The 21,504-nt window shown below is 35.6% G+C and overlaps 5 protein-coding genes and 1 pseudogene across 5 annotated transcripts in view; 2 read left to right on the top strand and 4 right to left on the bottom strand.

Annotated features, from left to right (window-relative positions):
* Positions 5,329–7,874, top strand: LOC104761425 (probable aminotransferase TAT2). Its single transcript, XM_010484504.2, has 7 exons — positions 5,329–5,770; positions 6,242–6,581; positions 6,676–6,894; positions 6,978–7,037; positions 7,132–7,287; positions 7,381–7,474; positions 7,566–7,874. Exons 1-7 carry the CDS (start codon positions 5,529–5,531, stop codon positions 7,694–7,696), a joined length of 1,242 nt encoding a protein of 413 aa, XP_010482806.1. The 5' UTR covers positions 5,329–5,528; the 3' UTR covers positions 7,697–7,874.
* On the top strand, positions 8,764–9,434 carry LOC104761426 (homeobox-leucine zipper protein ATHB-52). Its single transcript, XM_010484505.1, has one exon. The coding sequence runs from the start codon at positions 8,771–8,773 to the stop codon at positions 9,239–9,241; it is 471 nt and encodes a 156-aa protein (XP_010482807.1). The 5' UTR covers positions 8,764–8,770; the 3' UTR covers positions 9,242–9,434.
* Positions 9,765–11,539, bottom strand: LOC104761427 (UDP-glycosyltransferase 79B9). Its single transcript, XM_010484506.2, has one exon. It carries the CDS (start codon positions 11,333–11,335, stop codon positions 9,992–9,994), a length of 1,344 nt encoding a protein of 447 aa, XP_010482808.1. The 5' UTR covers positions 11,336–11,539; the 3' UTR covers positions 9,765–9,991.
* LOC104761428 (codeine O-demethylase-like) lies at positions 12,060–14,568 on the bottom strand. Its single transcript, XM_010484507.2, has 4 exons — positions 14,247–14,568; positions 13,892–14,139; positions 13,276–13,603; positions 12,060–12,429 (listed from the first exon to the last, which is right to left on the bottom strand). Exons 1-4 carry the CDS (start codon positions 14,481–14,483, stop codon positions 12,193–12,195), a joined length of 1,050 nt encoding a protein of 349 aa, XP_010482809.1. The 5' UTR covers positions 14,484–14,568; the 3' UTR covers positions 12,060–12,192.
* On the bottom strand, positions 16,138–18,036 carry LOC104763441 (annotated as a pseudogene).
* Positions 20,699–21,504, bottom strand: part of LOC104761429 (UDP-glycosyltransferase 79B9-like) — a 6,461-nt gene continuing 5,655 nt past the window's right edge. The window contains exon 2 of the mRNA XM_019240384.1: positions 20,699–21,392. Within this exon, the coding sequence (XP_019095929.1) occupies positions 20,960–21,392 (433 nt within the window). The 3' untranslated portion in view covers positions 20,699–20,959. The remainder of the gene's footprint in view (positions 21,393–21,504) is intronic.

The following is a 21,504-nucleotide window of genomic DNA, read 5'->3' on the forward strand; positions in this document are numbered from 1 at the left end:
TTTCATTCGGATTAGTAAGCATCAAAATTTAGTGCATCAAAACTTTTATTTTTAGTTTAATTTGGTCAATTTCAATTACTCTTGTTTTTTTTTTTCGTTTTTCAATAGAGAAATACACATATTACTCAATATAACCTTCACAAATACCCACAATTTGTTGTATTACCTAATTCTAGCGTCTACAACTTAAACTCGTACGTAAACTTTGCATGTTCATATATTCTTTTGTTAATTTGGGGAGAAAATCGTCAGTACAACTTTGCACCTTCACCTGTACTGAAATCATAGCTCCCGGCCCTTTCCTACTACATAGTATGTCAGCTCTATCAAATAATCCATAATCTATGTTTTTTTTTTCTAACTTTTACTCCGCCAAACAACATTATTTCTTCTATACCAATAGAGCGACCTTTGTTAAACTCGTTAAAATACACAACGATGTAGAGAAATACACTCATTAATTGATGTTTTATATGGCCGCGGAGTTATATGCACTAATATGTTGATTCACGTCGTTTAGATCAATGCAAAGATCAACCAAAATCATTTTTATTCATGTCGTCTCACGAAATAACTATATATGTAGATTCGGTCAAACATCATCACATTGAAATTGTACGTTTACATGTAAACCTTTTAGAGTTTTAGGCACAAAAATAGAAGAAACTAAAAGAAAAAAGAAGAGAATAATTCGTTTATAAAGTGCCCTTTTCCCATTCTCTTGCTTGCTGTTTTCCGAATATATATGATGTTACTGTTTTAATCCTACGGCAGAAACTATTATTTGAAGAAATGCCACGATATTTTATATAAAAAATCACATCATTCACATGCGCAAAAATGATAGCACGGTTTAACACATATCACACACAAAAATGTGCCAAATGAATGATAAAATCGTATGCTAATTTTATATAATATCATAATGGTGAGAGAGGCTTTTCGTTTATATTAAGAACAATTACATGCCTACTTTTTGTTCTTTACCTAAATATTTCCCAAAAACATTATCATTTCGCAATTAAATCCATAAATTTACATGTTTATTTATTATTTTGTAAACAAAAAGTATAGAGATATTTGGAATTTTCACTTCTTCGGTGTGTTTTTTTTTCTTGGTCCCCTTTGATAGCCTTACACCTAAAACCTAGCTGTTGATGCAACGTCTCTCTTATTTTTTTTTTCCTTTTCTTTTGTTTTGCAACTTGATGCAACGCGTCTTCACTCTTCAAGACCATAGTACAACCCCATATTTGCATTTTAACCTGTATAAGATAAATTTGTTTTACGTGTATTATTTTCTTTTGTTTTCTTTTACTTTTATTTTCTTGAATTGGAAGTCTCTTTATCTCGAGAAGTAATGTAGCAGGATCGAAGTTACTCTGATTGAGTTCGTGCTTCTTTCGTTTGGTTTATTTATATGATTTAAAGATTGCATGCATTTCTATTATAAAAAGCCGGTTTGTTTATCTATTTTAGAAAAATATGTTGAGCAATATCGTTAATTTGCAGAATCACAAAACCTCTTATGTTTTTTTTTGTTTTTTTGATAGTAATGTTTTATCGTTAGGTGGAAGTTTAAAAACTCTTTCAAAGTTTAACAATGAAAAACCACTAAACCAAAAAAAAACTCAATGATGTAGCTTCTATATGTATTACGTACCGAAATGGTTTAATGACTATGGTTTATACATAATGGGCTTTAAAGGCCATATTATCCCTATCATCAGACTTAGTGGCCCATTGACTGGTTTGAGTGTGAAACAACCGTTCTTTTTTTTTTTTTTAAATATTAATTCACTAGTGATCCCATATCCACTAACAACCTAACAACAATCACAACAGCGGATAACAAAACAATTCCATTAAACCAATAATGCAATAACCAAGTTCCAACATCCTACAATGTTCTATCAACTCAACACTAGCAACCTAACGATAGCTAGACCACAATCATTCAAGCCTCTAGAACATCCTTCTCCTCATCGCCCTGATTCCACGATCACACTTGCCTTTACCTGCACCACAAACACATATTGAAATGCATGAGTATTATTAAAAATACATAGTGAGGCCATCCTCCCATCTACCGGGCTATACACACAAGCAACTAAGATTCTATTGTTAAGTTGAACCAACAAACACAATCAACACATCAAACAAGCAACTCACAAACGGTTAAAAGTAGTGTCGACCGACACCAGATTGGTGTCGATCGACGCTAGCACAAAAGGGTGTCGACCGACACCACACTGGTGTCGATCGACACTGACTCTGCAGACGCGATCTGCATGAATCCGAACGTCGAACCTCCGTTTCAAATCACCACGAAACTGTCTCAAACTCTCCCAATCGCCTCAGGAACCTATGGGAATCACTAAAACAACAAACCCAAGCAAGCAAACACCACAAATAGACAAGGAACAACCAAACACAAGAGATCTCAGGCTTAGATCAGCCATGGTCAAGCACTCACCTCTTTTACAGGAAGGTTTGAATAAGAAACGGTGGAACCAACACCTTAGGAAGCTTCTCTTTCGTTCCCAATAACAGCTCTCCCTTCCACAGCCACATATCTCTCCAAAAACACCAAGAACAAGACAAAAGTCTCTCAAGAACACTCTCAAAGGCTCTCCAACACTTTCTCTCATTTTCTCTCTTTTTCTCTCTCAACGGCGACAAAACAAAACAACCTCAAACCCTTAATTTGTCGCTTCTCCTCTTATATACTTGGTTTAGGGATTTCCAATTGAACCAAACCGAACCAAACAACAATTAAAACAAACCAATCGAAATTGGAAATGATGGTGTCGATCGACACACCCATGGTGTCGATCGACACTCATACCACAAATATAATTTCTGGTTCGCGGATGTTACAGACTGTCCAGTTAGGGCCTAAGGGTGACTGCAGTAGAGAGAAAGAGAGATATATGTCTATATATATTCAATGAAAAAGAGGAAATGTTATTGCAAAATCACCTTTTGTTTTTTTTTTCCTTGCAAAATCTTTACAATGGCAAACTTACAAGTACAACGGTATTTACGCTATCACCACCTAAAAACTCAAAAAAATGATCAGTCATCTAGGGTTGTAAACTTGCTTATGACAAATTTTAAAGGATGTCCAAATTTTAAGACCTATGTGGCCAACTTTAGCCAAAGCTAAAACTTGGATGTAAATATTTTTATTTTATTAATATTTTTTAAAATAAAATATTTTCTTTTTGTTGTAATTAAATTCTTCCTATTAAATATTTACACATGTCAAAATATTAGATTGATAACTTGATACATGTCAAAATCTTGTTAATGACTAACTTTCAAAACCTAACTTTATATAATAACATATGAGTTAGTACACTACTGCTACACCTAAAATATAAATACCTGATTAGTTGTCGAATAACTCTTGTACGTCTATGTATAAGCAGCATCTACTGAGTTCTTACTCTTGTCATTTTTGTATATATTTACCCATATTTTTACTTCTTTTACGTGTAGTTTTGGACTATGTTTTTTTATTTGTCATAAAATTGTTTTTGGACTATGTTAGATATATACAAGTATCTGATCATATATTTGCATACAAATAATGTTTATATTTATTTTGAACGTGGTCGAAACATTGTTGAGTCAGGCCTCAATGCCAATATAACATTCGTCACACATTTGTCTATCAAATTTTGTGAGTATGAACTAATTTCTTTTATAATTTTAAGTTAACCACATAATTTTGAAGTTTACATAAAACAAGAAAATTAAGACTTAGCTTTGAATATGGTCCAAACAATTTTTTTTTTTTTGCAATTATCATATTTAGTTTGAAAATCAATGAAAACTTAAATAATGAGTACGCATATATCATCAAATCACCATATCGTAGTTCGTAGATGTAGAAAGGAATACGTTAACAATTGAAACATATGAGATTATTGCGATGAGTTGTCGTCTTCTTGAATCGGACAGCGATAAGGAGACGAATACGAATGGCGAAACTTTTTTTTTTTTCGTTTAGTTAGTTTAGCTGTTTAGGAGAGGGAAGAAGAGAGGACAAATAGAAGCTTGCGTACCAAAAGCACGACACGTAAAGATTTGGAAGAAACGTATGGGGTAAATCAATCTCATCTTCACAAAATATGTTTTGGTATTATTATCTTATATGCCTTGTCGTATCATACGTGGCCATTTCATCGCTCCGTTCGTCAAAAGCCACAATAATAAACTCAAATAATCGTATAACATCTTACTAACCATAAAGTGGGTGTGGTTCGTTTCTCTTTTAAGGTTTTTGGTTTGAAATGATCCTCAACGGTCAGAGCCTCAGAGGGATATTTTTTCTTAGATTACCGTAATATTCTAGGCCGAAGTCCATAATCTTTTCGAATCGGTGATTAGACCATGTTTAATTATGTATTCTTTTTTTTTTTCGTTATTCGAACATGGGATATTTGTTTTTTTTTTTTTTTGAAAAGGAACAAGGAATATTTGTGTCGTTTGTTTGCTAGGTTATTCAGAATAACATTAGCCTCAACCAAAATTGTTCATTGTTTCTTGTATATATCAAATCTGATATTGTTTGTTGCATATTTTATCTGAAACCCGAAAGAGAAACCTCACAGAAGTTACGAATTAAGCGTGTGTGCTTATCATTTCTGACATCGTGAGTAAGAAAACAATATTTTTTCTTTTTGAATAAATCCTCATATTGTAATTAATATGTGTATCATTTTTGTATTAACTGGGTAGTGTTATGGGTAGATCCTCGTCCCAACAAAAAGGCTGTTTCAGAAAAAGCCTAAATAAACTTTTAGGGAAGGAGGGGTATTTTGGTATTTTCTGGGGACAAACTGATACAATTCCCTATAAATATGGGTGTACGGCCGTTTGTGAGAGGAGTTGCATAAAAAGGGAAAGAATATGGATAAAAAGTACAAGCTCTCTTCTCCAAAGTTAGAATTGACGAGCTCACAGTTCGCCTATTGTCTTTCACCCGTTGTTTTTAACTCGTCTTAGTTATGTTGTAATTCATCCTTTTGTGCCTCGGTATCGATCAATAAAAGAGAATTTCGACCTTCTTTTCATAAAACTAAAACATTCTAATTGTGATCGATTTGGACATCAATAGGTAAAGAAACTAGAAAGTAGTAGTTGAGAAATTTTTTAAAATATATGTGGTGCAACTCAGTAATTAAACTAATATTACAGCCGTATCCTAATTCAATTTGGGATATTATTAACAGAATATTTAAGTGCGATTCGATAATGAAAACAAATACTTTGGGTTAAATCCTAATTTCAACCATCTCCAAGTCCTATATAATAATGGTTTTATATGAAGGAGACAAAATAACTGGTTGTAAAAGATAAACCACATATTTTTCTTTCTTCTCCAATCTGGCAAATCTCTCACTCTCAAACACACCAAATCAAAACCTCCCTCTTCTTCTTCTTCTTCATCTTGCGAGTTGCACCGAAACAAACTCAAACAAAGAACAAATCATCCAAATTGGGTGAACAAAGAAGAGATGGAGAATGGAGGAGCAACGACGACGACGAGCACAATCACAATCAAAGGTATTCTGAGTTTGCTAATGGAAAGCATCTCAGAAGAAGAAGGAAAGAGAGTTATATCGCTTGGAATGGGAGACCCAACTCTGTACTCTTGTTTTCGTACAACGCAAGTCTCTCTTCAAGCTGTTTCAGATTCTCTGCTCTCTAACAAGTTCCATGGTTATGCTCCCACCGTCGGTCTTCCCCAATCCCGAAGGTTACTTTCGTCTTTTCACCATCTCTCTCTCTCTCTCTGTTTTTGTCTTTCTCTAATACTTGTGGTGCTGATGTTACTTAGGGTAGTAGGTAGGGATGTCAATTTCGGTTCGTTTAACTATAAACCGAATATAATTAACTGAACCAGAAATTGAACCGAATCTTAATTTTGGCTGATGTTATGAATTTTACAATTTCTTTTGTATTTTTTTTTTTTTTTGATAATTTCTTACAATTTCTGTAGAAATACCAACGTTTGTGGCGAAAAAAAAACTAAAACTTTTTGTTTATTAAAAACCAAAATAATAATGCAATATTTTGTTTATGAAAAATCAAATTAATAATGAAATTTGCTAGAAAATAGTTGCTACACTAATTTTCAATTTTTTTATTATTTAAAATTGCTTTATATTATTGGTTCAGTACTTCGGTTGGTTTTAAAACATTTTTTTTTTTTTTGGTGATAAAACAGAGCAATAGCAGAGTATCTATCACGTGATCTTCCATACAAACTGTCACAGGACGATGTGTTCATTACATCAGGTTGCACGCAAGCGATCGATGTAGCATTGGCTATGTTGGCTCGTCCTAGGGCTAATATTTTGCTACCAAGACCTGGTTTCCCAATCTATGAGCTCTGTGCTAAGTTTAGACACCTTGAGGTTCGTTACATCGATCTTATCCCAGAAAACGGATGGGAGATTGATCTTGACGCTGTTGAGTCTATTGCAGACGAAAACACGGTTGCTTTGGTTGTTATAAACCCTGGTAACCCTTGTGGGAATGTCTATAGTTACCACCATTTGATGAAGGTTGGTTTGAGATTTTGTATAACCAATGTTGTTGTTTCTTGTTTGAGATTTGATGTATACAACTTGTGTTTTATTTTTCATTTTTGTGTTGTAGATTGCGGAAACAGCGAAAAGGCTAGGGTTTCTTGTGATTGCTGATGAAGTTTATGGTCATCTTGCTTTTGGTAGCAAACCGTTTGTGCCAATGGGTGTGTTTGGATCTATTGTTCCAGTACTTACACTTGGCTCTTTATCAAAGAGATGGATAGTTCCTGGTTGGCGTCTCGGGTGGTTTGTGACCACTGATCCTTCTGGCTCGTTTAAAGACCCTAAGGTTCGTAATAGATAGCGTCAATCTTTTAAGAAATCGATGATGCAGAGAGGTTTATATACTTAATCTTGTTCGTTTTGGATCAGATCATCGAGCGGTTTAAAAAATACTTTGATATTCTTGGTGGACCAGCTACATTTATTCAGGTATGTACAGTATAAATATTACTTACATTTCAAAAGCAATCCCTATTAGTGATCTTGAGTAATTAATCTTGTTCTTGATTATGTTGTGCATCAGGCTGCGGTTCCCACGATTTTGGAACAGACGGATGAATCATTCTTCAAGAAAACATTGAACTCGTTGAAGAACTCTTCGGATATTTGTTGTGACTGGATCAAGGAGATTCCTTGCATTGATTCCTCTCATCGACCAGAAGGATCCATGGCAATGATGGTGAGGCAATATATAACGTTGTGACAAAAATGTTCACAAATTGTCACATATGTATGGTCTTAATTATATATTTGATTTGTCTACTTTGTTCAGGTGAAGCTGAATCTCTCCTTACTCGAAGATGTAAGCGATGATATCGACTTCTGTTTCAAGTTAGCTAGAGAAGAATCAGTCATCCTTCTTCCCGGTAAGGATATTATGAAATTACAATTTTTGAGAGTAGTCCTTTTTGTTTTTGATATATTACTTTGTGTGTGTGGATGGATGTGGCTAAACAGGGACTGCCGTGGGGCTGAAGAACTGGCTGAGGATAACGTTTGCGGCCGATGCAATTTCGATCGAAGAAGCTTTCAAAAGGATCAAATGTTTCTATCTCAGACATGCCAAGGCTCAAGATCCAACCTCATAGTTGAATTCTATGCAAGGTTAAAGTGTGCTTTAAAACACACAGATACATATATCGTATAGTGTTTATTTATTTATAAATTTTGATATAAAATTAGCTTTACTGTAATAACATCAACTCTTAAGTTTAAAAATATATACATATACATACTTGTTGAAAAGAAATAATTTATCAAACTTAATTATAGAGTAGTTTCGTGCAATATGGCCACTGGCCAGGTCTATTAACACATATTTGTAATTAGAATAGTTGAAGAATCAGACAAGGCCCAACATATTTGGTCATAATTTGTAAAAGATCGTTGTCTACGATACAAAACAAGGCGTATCTCAAAAAGGCTATAAAGTACTTAACGATTCTGATATGCTAAGGCCTAAGAAAGAACTCTAAAACAAGATGCATTGTCCCAAAGAGAACAAAAAAGTGTTCGTACTTTTATTTTAATAAACATTTTGGTTTGATGATAATGCTATTAAATTTAAGTAGGTACGATACGACCAGCCCACGTGAATACATGCATGTATTTGAGAAGAACACTTTTTAATCAGCTAACTTATTTTAATTAATTAATCTGAATAGTTATTTTCTCATAATAGTCCTAATTCATTATTTTAAATAGTACAGTGGGTCCTTCAGGAACAGTGAATTGGGCCTTTGATTCCCATATGACCCCCCTTCTACATAAACCCACTCCTCTATCTTGTGACTTGTGTTAATCTTTCTATCCATTTTGTACTAGTGACTATAATTTCGTTCTAAATATGCAAATGCATTGAGCGATTTCTCATTTTAAAATGAATTTCTTTTCTATCAATGCAATAGTAACTTGGACAACATAAGTTTATGTCTTTGTAACTTAGCTGTCAAGCTAAGATTAAAAACTCTACTAGCTATAAGTTAATATACATACTATAATTTATGTCAAGCTTATAACCCAAAAATTTAATCTTAGTAAATTTGTATCTTTACATAGGACGCTTCAATGTTTACATATGTGTCTGTACGTGTGAGTGTGTGTATATATATATGCATGCGTAGCCACAACGTTGGACATAGCACAACAAAGAATAACGAAAGATGGAGAATTCTCAGAGTCAGAGCAGAAACAAGAAAAAGAGGCTAACACAAGAGCAACTAAGACAACTGGAGAAATGCTTCACCGTGAACAAGAAACTCGAGCCAGATCTCAAGATTCAACTGTCGAACAAGCTAGGTCTACCTCAGAGACAAGTCGCAGTTTGGTTCCAAAACAAACGAGCCAGGTCCAAGACTCAGTCTCTCGAGCTCCAACACTGCACTCTTCAGTCCAAGCTCGAAGCAGCTCTCTCCGACAAGGCAAAGTTAGAGCATCAAGTGCAGTTTCTCCAAGATGAGTTGAAGAGATCGAGGAACCAGCTTGCTCTGTTCACAAATCATGATTCTCCTGTGTGTAATTCTAATCTAGGTTCTTGTGAAGAACGTCACGATGATGAAATAGTGGTCTTCGACGAGCTTTACGCTTGTTTTGTTAGCAATGGACATGGATCTTCATCAACCTCATGGGTTTGATTCTGTTTCAACACAGACAAGATTCCAATATATAGTCTTGTTTCTGTTTTTTTTTTTCCTTTGTTTGCTTTCATGCAGCCTGAATATAAAATTGCAATCTGTAATTGAAGTCATTGAGACATTCACTAATACAAAGAAAGGAGTTTTCTTCATTTCTTGTTATGGTTATAAAAATATAAGAAAATTTTGGGAACGGACCATATAAAATGCGCCTAGACTTGGAACCTCCTAGTAATTAAAAAAAAAAAAAAATTTGAATCAAGAATTGCAATTTTAGACAACTACTTGGTCTAGTTTCATATCGAGTCTTTTCACACTAGATTTTGTATCATGTACTAGATTCTGCAATGATTCTAGGAACTTATCGGTGTAACAGGTCAATAATCCAGGACTAAGCAGATGCTCCTTTAGTTTGGTATGAGATACGGTTTGTTTATTATAGAGACTATAATTTTTTTCTTTTTTTTTTTCTTTTTGGTTATAAAAACTTGTTCCAAAATTTACAAGAGCATTCTTATTAGAACATACTAGAAATTATTTCCTTGGCACTAAAGTAAAATAATTATAGAGACTAATACATATCTTGTTCATGAAAGTAAAATCGCATTCTTGCTTCTATAAAAAAAGACACGTTGAACAAAGACAAATCTATTACAATTTTGAAAAAGACAAAACAATAACAACACGACTTCATGGCTAATTTCCTTATTTGTGACAGCTGTTACGTTCTTTCTTTATAATGAATTTATTTCATTCTAGATTTGGATCGTTGACTAGATTCTGCAAAGTTTCAACAAACTCATCAGTGTAACCCGTTAATAATCCAGGACTAACCAAAATCTCCTTCATTTTGGCATGGTTCCTCCTCACTCGATTCCCTACTTCGCTATCTTTGTCCATCACCAAGGTGATCGCAACACTTAAGCTCTCCTTCGAGAACCATCCTGTTTCTTCTCTTTGCACTTCCACCGAAACCTCGAGTTCCTCAGTCATCAATCTCGTGTTAAGAACTTGATCACACAAATATGGAAGCAAGACTATTTGGCAATCGCTCACTAGAGACTCCCACATTGATCCAAACCCACAATGGTTCACAAAGCAGCCTACTGATGGATGAGCCAATATCAATGGTTGCTGCACCCATTCTCCCCAAACCACTCCACGATTCTTCACTCTCTCCTCAAACCCTTCCGGTAACGCTTCTTGGATTGTCACTGCGCCTTTTGGTGGTTTTACCGCTACAATAAACGGTAAACCAGTGAGCTCCATTCCTAAACAGAGTTCTTGGAACTGATCCTTCTCCAGATTGATTTGACTTCCCAATGCACAATATATTACCGAGCCGGGTTCGTACCGATTCAGCCAGTGACACCATCGATCTTCAAGTGCTTTACTGTTGTCTGGATCTGGAAGCATTGGACCTGTCAAAAGAACCTTCCTCTGGTACTGACTCTCGATATAGTCACAGAATTTACCTTCCACTTCTTTGCAAGTCCTAATCGAGATAAAATCACAATTCATAAGACCTGTTGTTATCCGGTGATAAAGCCTCTCGTAGAAGATGGAAAAAGTCAACAAGGCGTGAGCATCGTGCTCACAGTACAACACTTTTGACGAAGGATAACCAGGTGGAGGTACTCCTAATTTACCACCAGGGACAAGTTCATGAGCTATGGAGTTAGCCGATATCACAAAGTACATCACACTCTTGACTCTATGTTCTTTAGCCGTTTCCGCAACCCAATAAGCAAAATCGAAAAAGATCAGGTCAGGTCTCAAATCACGTACGGCAGCTTCGACTTGATCGCGTGTGAGATCCATGGCTGCGGTCAGAAACTTCCCTAACGAGATGGAGATATCCGAGGCGGTCTCGGCGCCAGCAGGGAGGCCATCAACATGAGGAATAGTAAGAGGGTGAAAGACGATGCTTTCTGGGAACAGATTGTGATGTTCCAACTGTTTCTGAGCTTTCTTAGGCAGCAAGAAAGTAACCCTATGACCATTCTCAGCTAACTTGTTGGCTAGATGTAAGTACGGAGTCATATGACCAAAAGCGAACCATGGAAACATGAAAGCGTGAAACTTTTTGCCCATTTTGCTTTCCTAAATTGCCGAAACAAGCAGAAGACAAAAAGAAATAAAGATTTCAAAGAGCGCCAAAAGAAGATTTTTTTTGTAGCGTTTCAGATGATAATTAAAGCAACTTTATTTTTTCTTGTTTTCTTGCTCGAAAATTTCTGCGATTGAGAATGTGCTTTGTGAAAGCGTGAATGGTGTTTTAGGTTTTTTTTATTACTGTGGGTTGGTGGCTTAGTTGGTGAAGTAGTGCCGTAGTTGTTACATGTGTTAAAATATACTTTGTCTTTATTAGAAAAGTCTGATCTTGATATTATTGTTTATATCTAAACATTATTGTAAAGTAAATCATGTAATGCCTCTTGAGAGAATACAATGTTGCATGTCAAGAAGTCAAAAAGTAATTGATGTCTAAGAGTATTATCTGCACCAGGTTAGCTTGGCTCTCTTTGATTCGAGTCCGTAAAAGCCCAAATATATGTTAATTTGAGCTCGAGCGCCTAAAAAGAACTTCATGAAACAAAGAACAAAAAATCCCCTAGACTCAAGGTCATGTTGTACTTTAATCTTTATCACTCCATCTTTCCCAATTCTCTTTGGATCTGATTACTTCTGTTCAGGAGTACTACCTTCGTCACTAGTAGATTCATCATCTTTATAAGCACCATATTTATAACAACAGTTTAGATAGACCCAAAATGTCAAGTTAGAAAATCTTTAGGCTTAATTTGTTTTGGGAAGATGAACTCCAAACTCTAATATGATATTATTGCAATCTCACGTTCCAACAAAGAAAGAAACAGTCTTGGTTACAAGGGTCAAGTAGCTAAAGAAACATATGCATTTGTTGATACTAAAAGGAGACTGAATGTTTTTCAGATCAATGCATCTTCGATCGGTCTACGACCTTGTTGATAGTAATCGAAGAAGGTCTTCTCAGACTTCTTAACCGCTTTGTACAACCTTGGTCTTGCCTCAGACACTAGCTCATATACAGGTTGAATCTCTTTGTCCTCATCAGCATTGCAAAACGTTGCCACAGATATCCTTTCCTTTTCTCTGTTAAGCACCACTCTATGAACCGGGCTCTTGTATATTCCATTGCTCATTATCTGAAAATGAACACACCAAACAATCTTCAACTATCATAGATGCATGTGTAAATATATTCTTATTCTTTTCATACTTGCATATAAAAGTGAATCATGATTAATTGATTGATTACCTCCATAGTATCTCCTACATTGATCATAATTGTATGAGGGAGTATTGAAGCTTTATACCACTTCCCATCTTTGAGAAACTGAAGTCCTTCGACATTTTTGTCCGGTATGAGAAGAGTAAAGGCCGAGCCATCAGAATGCGGTTTAAGCCCAAGAACCTTGTCCGGCCTCAGACATGGAGGGTACACGTTGAATCTTGTCTCCAACGTAGCATTTTTTCCATGCATCTCTAGAAAGCAGTTATCTTCTAACTCGAAAGATCTAGCCAATGCCTTGAAGAATTGCTCAACCACTAGCTGTTGCTTCATTGTGTATTCTTGTAAAGTTTCCCTGAAGAAACGCTAGTCAAAATCACCAAAATATAAAGGAAAGCTGAGGTCCTATGCAAGGCCGGTCCAATAAAAATGGTAACCCGGTTTAAGAACATTTTGTCCTCCTATTTGATTTCTAAAATGTTTAAAACTGTATTAAATTGTCTCCTAAACACGAAATTCTTATTATTATAAAATAAAAATAACTTAAGTGGCTCTAAACTTTTTAAAAAAAAATATTGGTGTCGTTAAGATGATGCTTAACCCGCCTGTCTTCTAGACCGGCCCTGGTCCTATGGATTTTTACCTGAATCCGATTNAACACACCAAACAATCTTCAACTATCATAGATGCATGTGTAAATATATTCTTATTCTTTTCATACTTGCATATAAAAGTGAATCATGATTAATTGATTGATTACCTCCATAGTATCTCCTACATTGATCATAATTGTATGAGGGAGTATTGAAGCTTTATACCACTTCCCATCTTTGAGAAACTGAAGTCCTTCGACATTTTTGTCCGGTATGAGAAGAGTAAAGGCCGAGCCATCAGAATGCGGTTTAAGCCCAAGAACCTTGTCCGGCCTCAGACATGGAGGGTACACGTTGAATCTTGTCTCCAACGTAGCATTTTTTCCATGCATCTCTAGAAAGCAGTTATCTTCTAACTCGAAAGATCTAGCCAATGCCTTGAAGAATTGCTCAACCACTAGCTGTTGCTTCATTGTGTATTCTTGTAAAGTTTCCCTGAAGAAACGCTAGTCAAAATCACCAAAATCTAAAGGAAAGCTGAGGTCCTATGCAAGGCCGGTCCAATAAAAATGGTAACCCGGTTTAAGAACATTTTGTCCTCCTATTTGATTTCTAAAATGTTTAAAACTGTATTAAATTGTCTCCTAAACACGAAATTCTTATTATTATAAAATAAAAATAACTTAAGTGGCTCTAAACTTTTTAAAAAAAAATATTGGTGTCGTTAAGATGATGCTTAACCCGCCTGTCTTCTAGACCGGCCCTGGTCCTATGGATTTTTACCTGAATCCGATTGGGATTTTAGGCCAGAACTTAAGCTGTCGTTGATCTTCAGGGTAAGTAATGAGGTACAAGCGGTCGACCCAATCAAGAACTTGATCATCCGACAGTATCATGTCGTTTCCATATCCTTGAAAACTACCAGTCTCTCTCGCGTACTTCTGTTTCTCTTCTGTCGGAAGCGCAAAGAACTGCTTCGTTAGGTCATAAATCTTGTTGAGTAACGCTTCTGTGATTCCATGATTCATCACCTGCTTCAACAAGATATCAAAATTTTCATGATTACTCTAGAAACATTTACGGAATCAGATGGCTCTGATCATGGCTTATAAGAGCGTTAGAAGTTTAAAACTAAAACCTGAACAACGCCCCATGTAGATAGCGCCGAGTGAAGTTTACTCAACTCTTCTCGACCGACATCATAAGAAGAGAGGAGAAGACTAAGATCGATGGTCGTGATTTCCATCTCCTGCGACGAACCGTTGAAAGGTTGATCACGTTCTCCATCGCCGGTGGGTGTGTAGAGATATCTTTCCGGTAGTCTTTCGCCGGCTGCAACAACCTCTTGGACAGTTTTGGGTTTTGGCTTCTCCATTTTTCGGAGGAGTTTTTGTTTGATGATCTTTTAGGAGAGAAACAAAATAACTTTTATAGTAAACGAAGACAATCTTGAATTCTTGACTTTTCACTATTTTTAATACGCAAGCAAAGTTGCCTAGGACAAAAATTGCCGTTTTGTAAATCTTAACATTATCTCCAAGCGAAAATTGGCAAACTAATAATTATCTTCTTTTTTTTTGGTTCAGAATGTTATTTTGGACAAGGTTTGAAGTAATAATTAAGAGAGGAAAAAAACTTCTAAAAATATACACTATGTCTGGGTTTAAAGTTTAGTTTTTTTTTTTTTTTACATAGGTAACTAAGTGTGGAACTATGCGAACTTTTCGCGTTACATTATCCGCTTTACCATTCTGAGAGCGTGGAACGTAGACCAAGGAAAAAGAAGTGAACTCCTCTTTATCCGCCTCTATGTCCTCCAAATAAGGCGTAAAAGTTGGCCACTCTGAAGGTGAAGACACCATCTTCACTAAGTCGGAGCAGTCGGTAAGAAAAATGACAGATTGGTTATCTGCCCCGATCATGCAGCGTATTGCCCAGACAAGGGCTTCAACCTCGACATGTAGCGGGAAGAGACTGCGACGGAGGTTGGCTGCACCCACAATAGGGAAAACACTCGAGGGCGACGTGCAAAACCATCCTCTGCCCGCATAAGCATCTAAAGCTTTCCAAGAACCATCTACAAAACAAGTATAACTCGAAAAAGCCCTAGGAATCCCGAAGACCCCACGTCCACCAGTTGTAGCCGCAGTGGGAATATCCGGGTCCAAAACCACATCATCAGTCTGAGCCAGAATCCATGCCTTCGCCTCATCCTCCGCTAGGCGCATAATGGCAAGGGGATTTGAATCCAAATTACTATAAACTTTATCATTGCGCGCTTTCCAGATATACCACAAAATCCAGGAAAAGAATTCATGTGATAGAACATCTGTAAATCTCCAAAAGAGAAAATCCATGTTTGTGAATACAAATGCCGAAGGAAAAATATCTTGGGCCGTCGGAAACTGCGACAAAGCCCAAACCTGTCGAGCGGGGGAGCATTCGAAAAGGGTATGATTAATCGTCTCCTCTTGAAGACCACACAGGGCACATGTGGCATCACAACTAATACCTCGTTTCCGTAAATTCGTTGTAATCGCCACACAACCTGAAAGAGCTTACCACAAAAAGTGGTGGAGCTTCGGTGGACATCTAATTTTCCACACAAAGGCTTGAAGAGGGACAATGGTTTAAAGTTTAGTTTCTAAAGTTTGAAAAATTAGTTATTCGAGTTAGAGTTTAAAGATTTGAGGTTAAGGGTTTAAAAAGTTTTGATGCCACCATAGCTAAGTACGGCTATGCAAAAACTCTACATCTCTACATTACTCCCCAAGGTTTGTTTAGTAATTTTCTTACTACTAGAGGAGTTGTAAACGAAAATAGGTATTTGTAAGGCTATCTGCTTAATTTTCATCTCAATTTCTTATTAAATAATTATAACGTATCAAGTTGAGTTCAAATCAAGTTATATTTGATATAGTAAGTGAAACTTGAGCAGAACATAGACAAGAAACGAACAGCGATTTTGGTTATACGTTCTTACGGTCTTATTGATCATAGCTTCTCTTTTAATTTGGCTACAAAGGTTTTCATTCAAGATTTATATTTTGGACTAGTTTCTCCAGTGCTTCTACTAACTTGTTGACATAACCGCTCATTAGTCCATGACAAAGCAGAGTCTCCTTCCACTTTGCGTGGTTCTTCCTCACCCGGTTCCCGAGCTTGTTGTCTTTGTCCATCACTGATCTGACCGCAACGCTGAAGCTTTCTTTTGGGAACAATCCTTCTTCTCTTTCCACTTCCACTGAGAGATCTAGTTCCTCAGTCAACAATCTTGTGTTGAGGATTTGATCAGGCAAATATGGAAGCAATACAATTTGGCAATCACTCACCAGAAACTCCCACATTGATCCAAACCAGCAATGGTTCACAAAGCAGCCTACCGATGGGTGAGCTAATATCAACGGTTGCTGCACCCATCCTCCCCTTACCACTCCACGCACCTTCACCCGCTCCTCAAACCCTTCTGGTAGCCCTTCTTGTACTGTCGATGATCCTCTTGGTGACTTTACCGCTACAAGAAATGGTAAACCTGTCAGCTCCATCCCTAAGCAGAGTTCTTGAAATTGATCCTTCTCCAAAATGATTTGGCTTCCTAGAGCACAAAACACAATTGAGCCGGGTTCAAACCTGTTCAGCCAAAGATTCCATCGATCTTCTAGTGGTATGATCTTGTTCGATTCAGGGAGGATTGGACCTGTCATGAGAACTTTTCTCTGAAATTGGCTCCCCAAGAAATCGCAAAATTTCTCTTCCACTTCTAGGCAAGTCCTTATCAAAATAACATCGCAGTTTGTAAGTCCCTTGGTGTTCGTTCGTAAATCGTATGTCCCTCTCCAAACGGATAAAAGAGGAATGACATGGCATTAGTTTCTTGACCGCGAAGCAACACCTTCGAAGAAGGATATCCTGGTGGAAGAACATCTAAGTTATCTGGTCGAAGACCAGGGACAAGTAAGGTAGATGCAGATGCCGCAAAAAATGCTATGAAATACACACTCTTGGCTCCATTCTTTTTAGATATTTCAGTAACCCACTGAGCGAAATTGAAAAATATCATATCCGGTTTCCCAACACGAACCGCAACTTCAACCTGATCACGTGTCCGGTTCATAGCCGAGGCTACTGAACTTGTTAACGAGGTCGGGATATCCGAGGTTGTAATAGGTTACGACCCCCTGTGGCTTGTATGAAGAGAAAGCTGATGACTAAGGTAAGGAAAGCTAGAGTTGGGAAGAGACTTAGTTTGAAACAAAGTCTTTACTTATCAAGAACAATGTGATGTCGTTTTATATGTATCGTTTATTTGGAGTCTGTATTTAAGAAGGAACCTTGGTTTAGGGTTGGGGATATCAAATGAATAATTAACAAAACAGTTCTTAACCTCTATTTTTCTTCTTCTCTCTGCCTCTAATCTCTTCTCTATATCTTCCTCTCCGCCATTAACGACGCAATACCTCTCTCTCATTATTTCTGGTTACATTTTTATTCTGATAAGCTTCAAAGCTTATCAGGTTGTCTCAGCATCAATAAGGAGACCATCCACATGAGAGATATTAAGAGGGTGAAAGACGATATTGTCTGGGAACAGTTGAGATGTTCAAGTTGCTTCTGAGCTTTCTTAGGCAGCAAGAATGTAATCCTATGACCTTTCTCTGCTAGTTTGGTAGCAAGATGCGGGAAGGGAATCATATGTCCAAAGGCGAACCAAGGGAACATGAAAGTATGAAACTTTGGCTCCATTTCTGTTTCTTTTCTACTTTTTCTCTTCCAAGTTATCGAAATGTGATAGTTGGAAAACCAAAAAATTTCAAGCCTTCCAAGAGAGATATATACAATAATGAAAGTATTTTTTTTTTGTTTATTTTCAATTTTGGTGCGATGAAGCGTTGATCGCTTAACTAGTTCGGGATAGATTTTGTGAGGCTAAAGAGTAAACACCAATATAATTATGAGAAAATTAAATGAAAGGTAGTTCCGAGTGTCAGAAGTAGCGTTGTATCTTTTTCAACATTTCAGTGTCAAAGGCAATAATATGTGAAACGTGCCTTAATAGACAATAGAGCTCCCCGTGGCCACAATAACAGTAATAATATATGAGAAATATCCATTTCTTTTTTGTCGGTGGTTAGATTAGAAATATGCATTTTCCCGAAGGTTATTGGAGAGATGATTTCTAAATCCATATAAAATTGTAAATTTTAGAAATCAAAACACATGGATTTTGAAATAACATGTTTTATCCTTGGATTTGAATCATTCTATTTTACACTTTCAAATCCATTCAAATCCATTTAAAACATAATGTAGATTTTGAAATCCAAAAACAAATCATTAAATGAATAACATGGGATTTTAACAAGTATTTGTAAATCATAGAACCAATAACACATAATTTTGATAAGTATTTTAAAATCAATGATTGAATAACACGTGATTTTTGTTTGGATATCCAAATCCATTAAAATCATAGAACCAATAACCCCCTTAGTATTTATGGGACTAATTCCGTCGAAAGATATATGTTTAGTCATTAGTGATATACTAGATTATGACTCGCGGTATATCGCAGGCAAGTTTTTACATAATTTTTTTTGTTAATGTATTATTTCAATACTAATTTTGCTAATGTACTCTTCTGTTAATTTAGTCATTTAGTATATAATTCGTGGTATACCGCACAAAATTTTTTGTTTAATACAATCTTAATAAAATCAGTTTGATTCGACATATTTTATATTGGTGTTATTAAAATTGTAAAATAAGGATTTAACCCGTATTGTAGTATCATATTAATGATATTTTATTTTTTAGTATTATCAATTCAATCATGTAATGTCATATAACCCGTCGTGTAATATAACTCGTTTGTGTTATTTTGAAATTTTAATATATTTAAATACTCATAAGTTTAAACTTTTTATTAAGTTTAATTAGATATATCAGTTATAAATTATAAACTTTTTAAAATTCTATATTTTATAATATAACATAAATTTACTATATATGTATGTTGAACACACACTTTTATATTAATTTAGTAATATATGTTCGTTTAATAAAATTAAAATCACAATATATGCAGAAAAAATACACATTTTTATTAACTTTATGTATTATATGATGATTCACTACATTTAGATTTTAAAATCAAAAAGAGATAATAGAAGAATAATTTTTTTTAATATATAATAAATCTTCTAAATATCTATATTAATTATAGAATATTATATATCTGGATATTTAAAATTTTAATTCTGTTTGGTTATAAGAATAGTAGAGAAAGTTAACTAAACTTGTTTGGATAAACATTAAATGATATTAAAGATAAAAAATTTCTAAAAAGTATTTTTGAGCAAAAACTGCTACAAAAATACTACTATACATATTGTTGGAGGTTTTATCTGTTATACAAAAAGCACATTTCGTTTCTCTTCATCTATGCTTTGATCTATGTTCTGTGATCAGAGCCGTTCCACAATATATTGGGACCAGTTGCCCAAAACAATATTAAGACCGATCGATTTTTAGTGGACCAAAGAATTTATTTTTTGATAAAACTGGTGGTGTAAAGGGTCGACCACGATATGTCAGGAACATTTTTGTTGACATTTACAGTAGTTTAAGGGCTGATAAAATACATATACGTTTCCTGGCCGCAAGCAAACATGCTTCGGTATTAGTGTATTACGTGGGTTTAGGTGAACCAATATCAACAATGCCAGTGAGAAACGACGATGTGAATTAATAATTAAACATAGCAATGCAAGTGGGAAACGACCATGTGAAATTATACATATTTGTTTTAGGTATGCGGAAATATAGCTTCAAATGTCCATGCAAACCAAGTTTCTTTAAACAGTGTTTTATTCATGTTCTTTCTCTTCTAGACTATTTTCTGTAATGCTTCACCCAAATGTGGAATAAACACTATTTAGCAGTCATTCACTAGATTCAACTTTTATTAGAGTATATAGTCGGTTTACATTGGTTTAATCTCTTATATAGTTTGGTTAGCATAGTGGTTTAGTTTCACTTGTATTTAATCTTAATTTATATCTCACTTGAATGAAGAAATTATCTTTTCCGAGATTCTGTTTCATCTCTCTCAATCTTGTTCATGGGAAAGTTGATAACTTTGGATTCAAGATTTTAAAATTCAATTTATCACCATATTGGTATAACTGTTCAACGTGTTCATGACTAAGATTAACAAAGTAGGCCTATTGATGGATGAGCAAATATCAATGGTTCACAAAGCAGACCTAATCGACCTTTACCTGCTCTTTCAACCCTTAAGTAATTACCGCTACAATCATACAACAGAGGTTAAACCTGTAAGCTCTGTCCCTATGCAGAGTTCTTAAAGTTTATCCTTGTCGAGGGTGAGTACGTTTTCTAGTGAATGATGTATATCACACTCTGGCACTGAGGGGTTCAAATGGAATTGACAATCGACATAGTTGCACTTGTATCATAAGTTCATAATGTTTGAACTTTTGTACAGGAAAAATAGAAATAAGCTGTTTAGTTTATTTATAGAGACTTATCATTTTTTTTTCCGTTATAAAAACTTGTTCCAAGATTTACTAGAGGATTGTTACTAGAAATTATTTTTTGGCACTAGCATATCTTGGTCATGAAAGTAAACTCGCATTCTTGTTTTTTCTATAGAAAAAGACAAACTTTGACCAAAGAGAAATCTATTATTACAACTCTTTTTTTTGTGGTAATGATCTATTATTACAACTTTGTGAAAAATATAAAACACTATTAACGACATCATGGCGTCGTTTCTTTATTTCCTTATTTGTGACACCTGCTACGTACTTTCTTTATGATGAAATTAGTTCATTCGAGATTTGGATCGTTGACTAGATTCTGCATGGTTTCGATAAATTTATCAGTGTAACCGGTTAGTAATCCAGGACTAACCAAAATCTCCTTTATTCTGGCGTGGTTCTTCCTCACTCGATTCCCCACCTCGCTATCTTTGTCCATCACCGAGGTGATTGCAACACTTAAGCTCTCCTTGGAGAACCATCCTGTTTTTTCTCTTTGCACTTCCACCGAAACCTCGAGTTCCTCAGACATCAATCTCGTGTTGAGAACTTGATCAGACAAGTATGGAAGCAAGACTATTTGGCAATCACTCACTAGAGCCTCCCACATTGACCCTAAACCACAATGACTCACAAAGCAGCCTATTGATGGATGAGCCAATATCAATGGTTGCTGCACCCATTCTCCCCAGACTACTCCACGATTCTTCACTCTTTCCTCGAACCCTACCGGTAACGCTTCTTGTATTGTCTTTGCACCTTCTGGTGGCCTGACCGCTACAAGAAATGGTAAACCAGTGAGCTCCATTCCTAAACAGAGTTCTTGGAATTGAT

This window comes from Camelina sativa, chromosome 18 (assembly GCF_000633955.1).
Source record: "Camelina sativa cultivar DH55 chromosome 18, Cs, whole genome shotgun sequence".
NCBI classification, from domain to species: Eukaryota; Viridiplantae; Streptophyta; class Magnoliopsida; order Brassicales; family Brassicaceae; genus Camelina; species Camelina sativa.

What these genes read in the sequence shown, in the direction of transcription:
- LOC104761425 (XM_010484504.2), top strand. Translation starts at nt 5,529, where the DNA reads ATGGAGAATGGAGGAGCAACGACGACGACGAGCACAATCACAATCAAA. An exon ending in GCTCGTTTAAAGACCCTAAG is followed by an intron (nt 6,895 to 6,977) that starts GTTCGTAATAGA and finishes GTTTTGGATCAG; the next exon opens with ATCATCGAGCGGTTTAAAAA. An exon ending in GACCAGCTACATTTATTCAG is followed by an intron (nt 7,038 to 7,131) that starts GTATGTACAGTA and finishes GTTGTGCATCAG; the next exon opens with GCTGCGGTTCCCACGATTTT.
- LOC104761426 (XM_010484505.1), top strand. Translation starts at nt 8,771, where the DNA reads ATGGAGAATTCTCAGAGTCAGAGCAGAAACAAGAAAAAGAGGCTAACA.
- LOC104761427 (XM_010484506.2), bottom strand. Translation starts at nt 11,335, where the DNA reads ATGGGCAAAAAGTTTCACGCTTTCATGTTTCCATGGTTCGCTTTTGGT.
- LOC104761428 (XM_010484507.2), bottom strand. Translation starts at nt 14,483, where the DNA reads ATGGAGAAGCCAAAACCCAAAACTGTCCAAGAGGTTGTTGCAGCCGGC. An exon ending in AAAATCCCAATCGGATTCAG is followed by an intron (nt 13,604 to 13,891) that starts GTAAAAATCCAT and finishes GCGTTTCTTCAG; the next exon opens with GGAAACTTTACAAGAATACA. An exon ending in ATGTAGGAGATACTATGGAG is followed by an intron (nt 12,430 to 13,275) that starts GTAATCAATCAA and finishes GTTCATTTTCAG; the next exon opens with ATAATGAGCAATGGAATATA.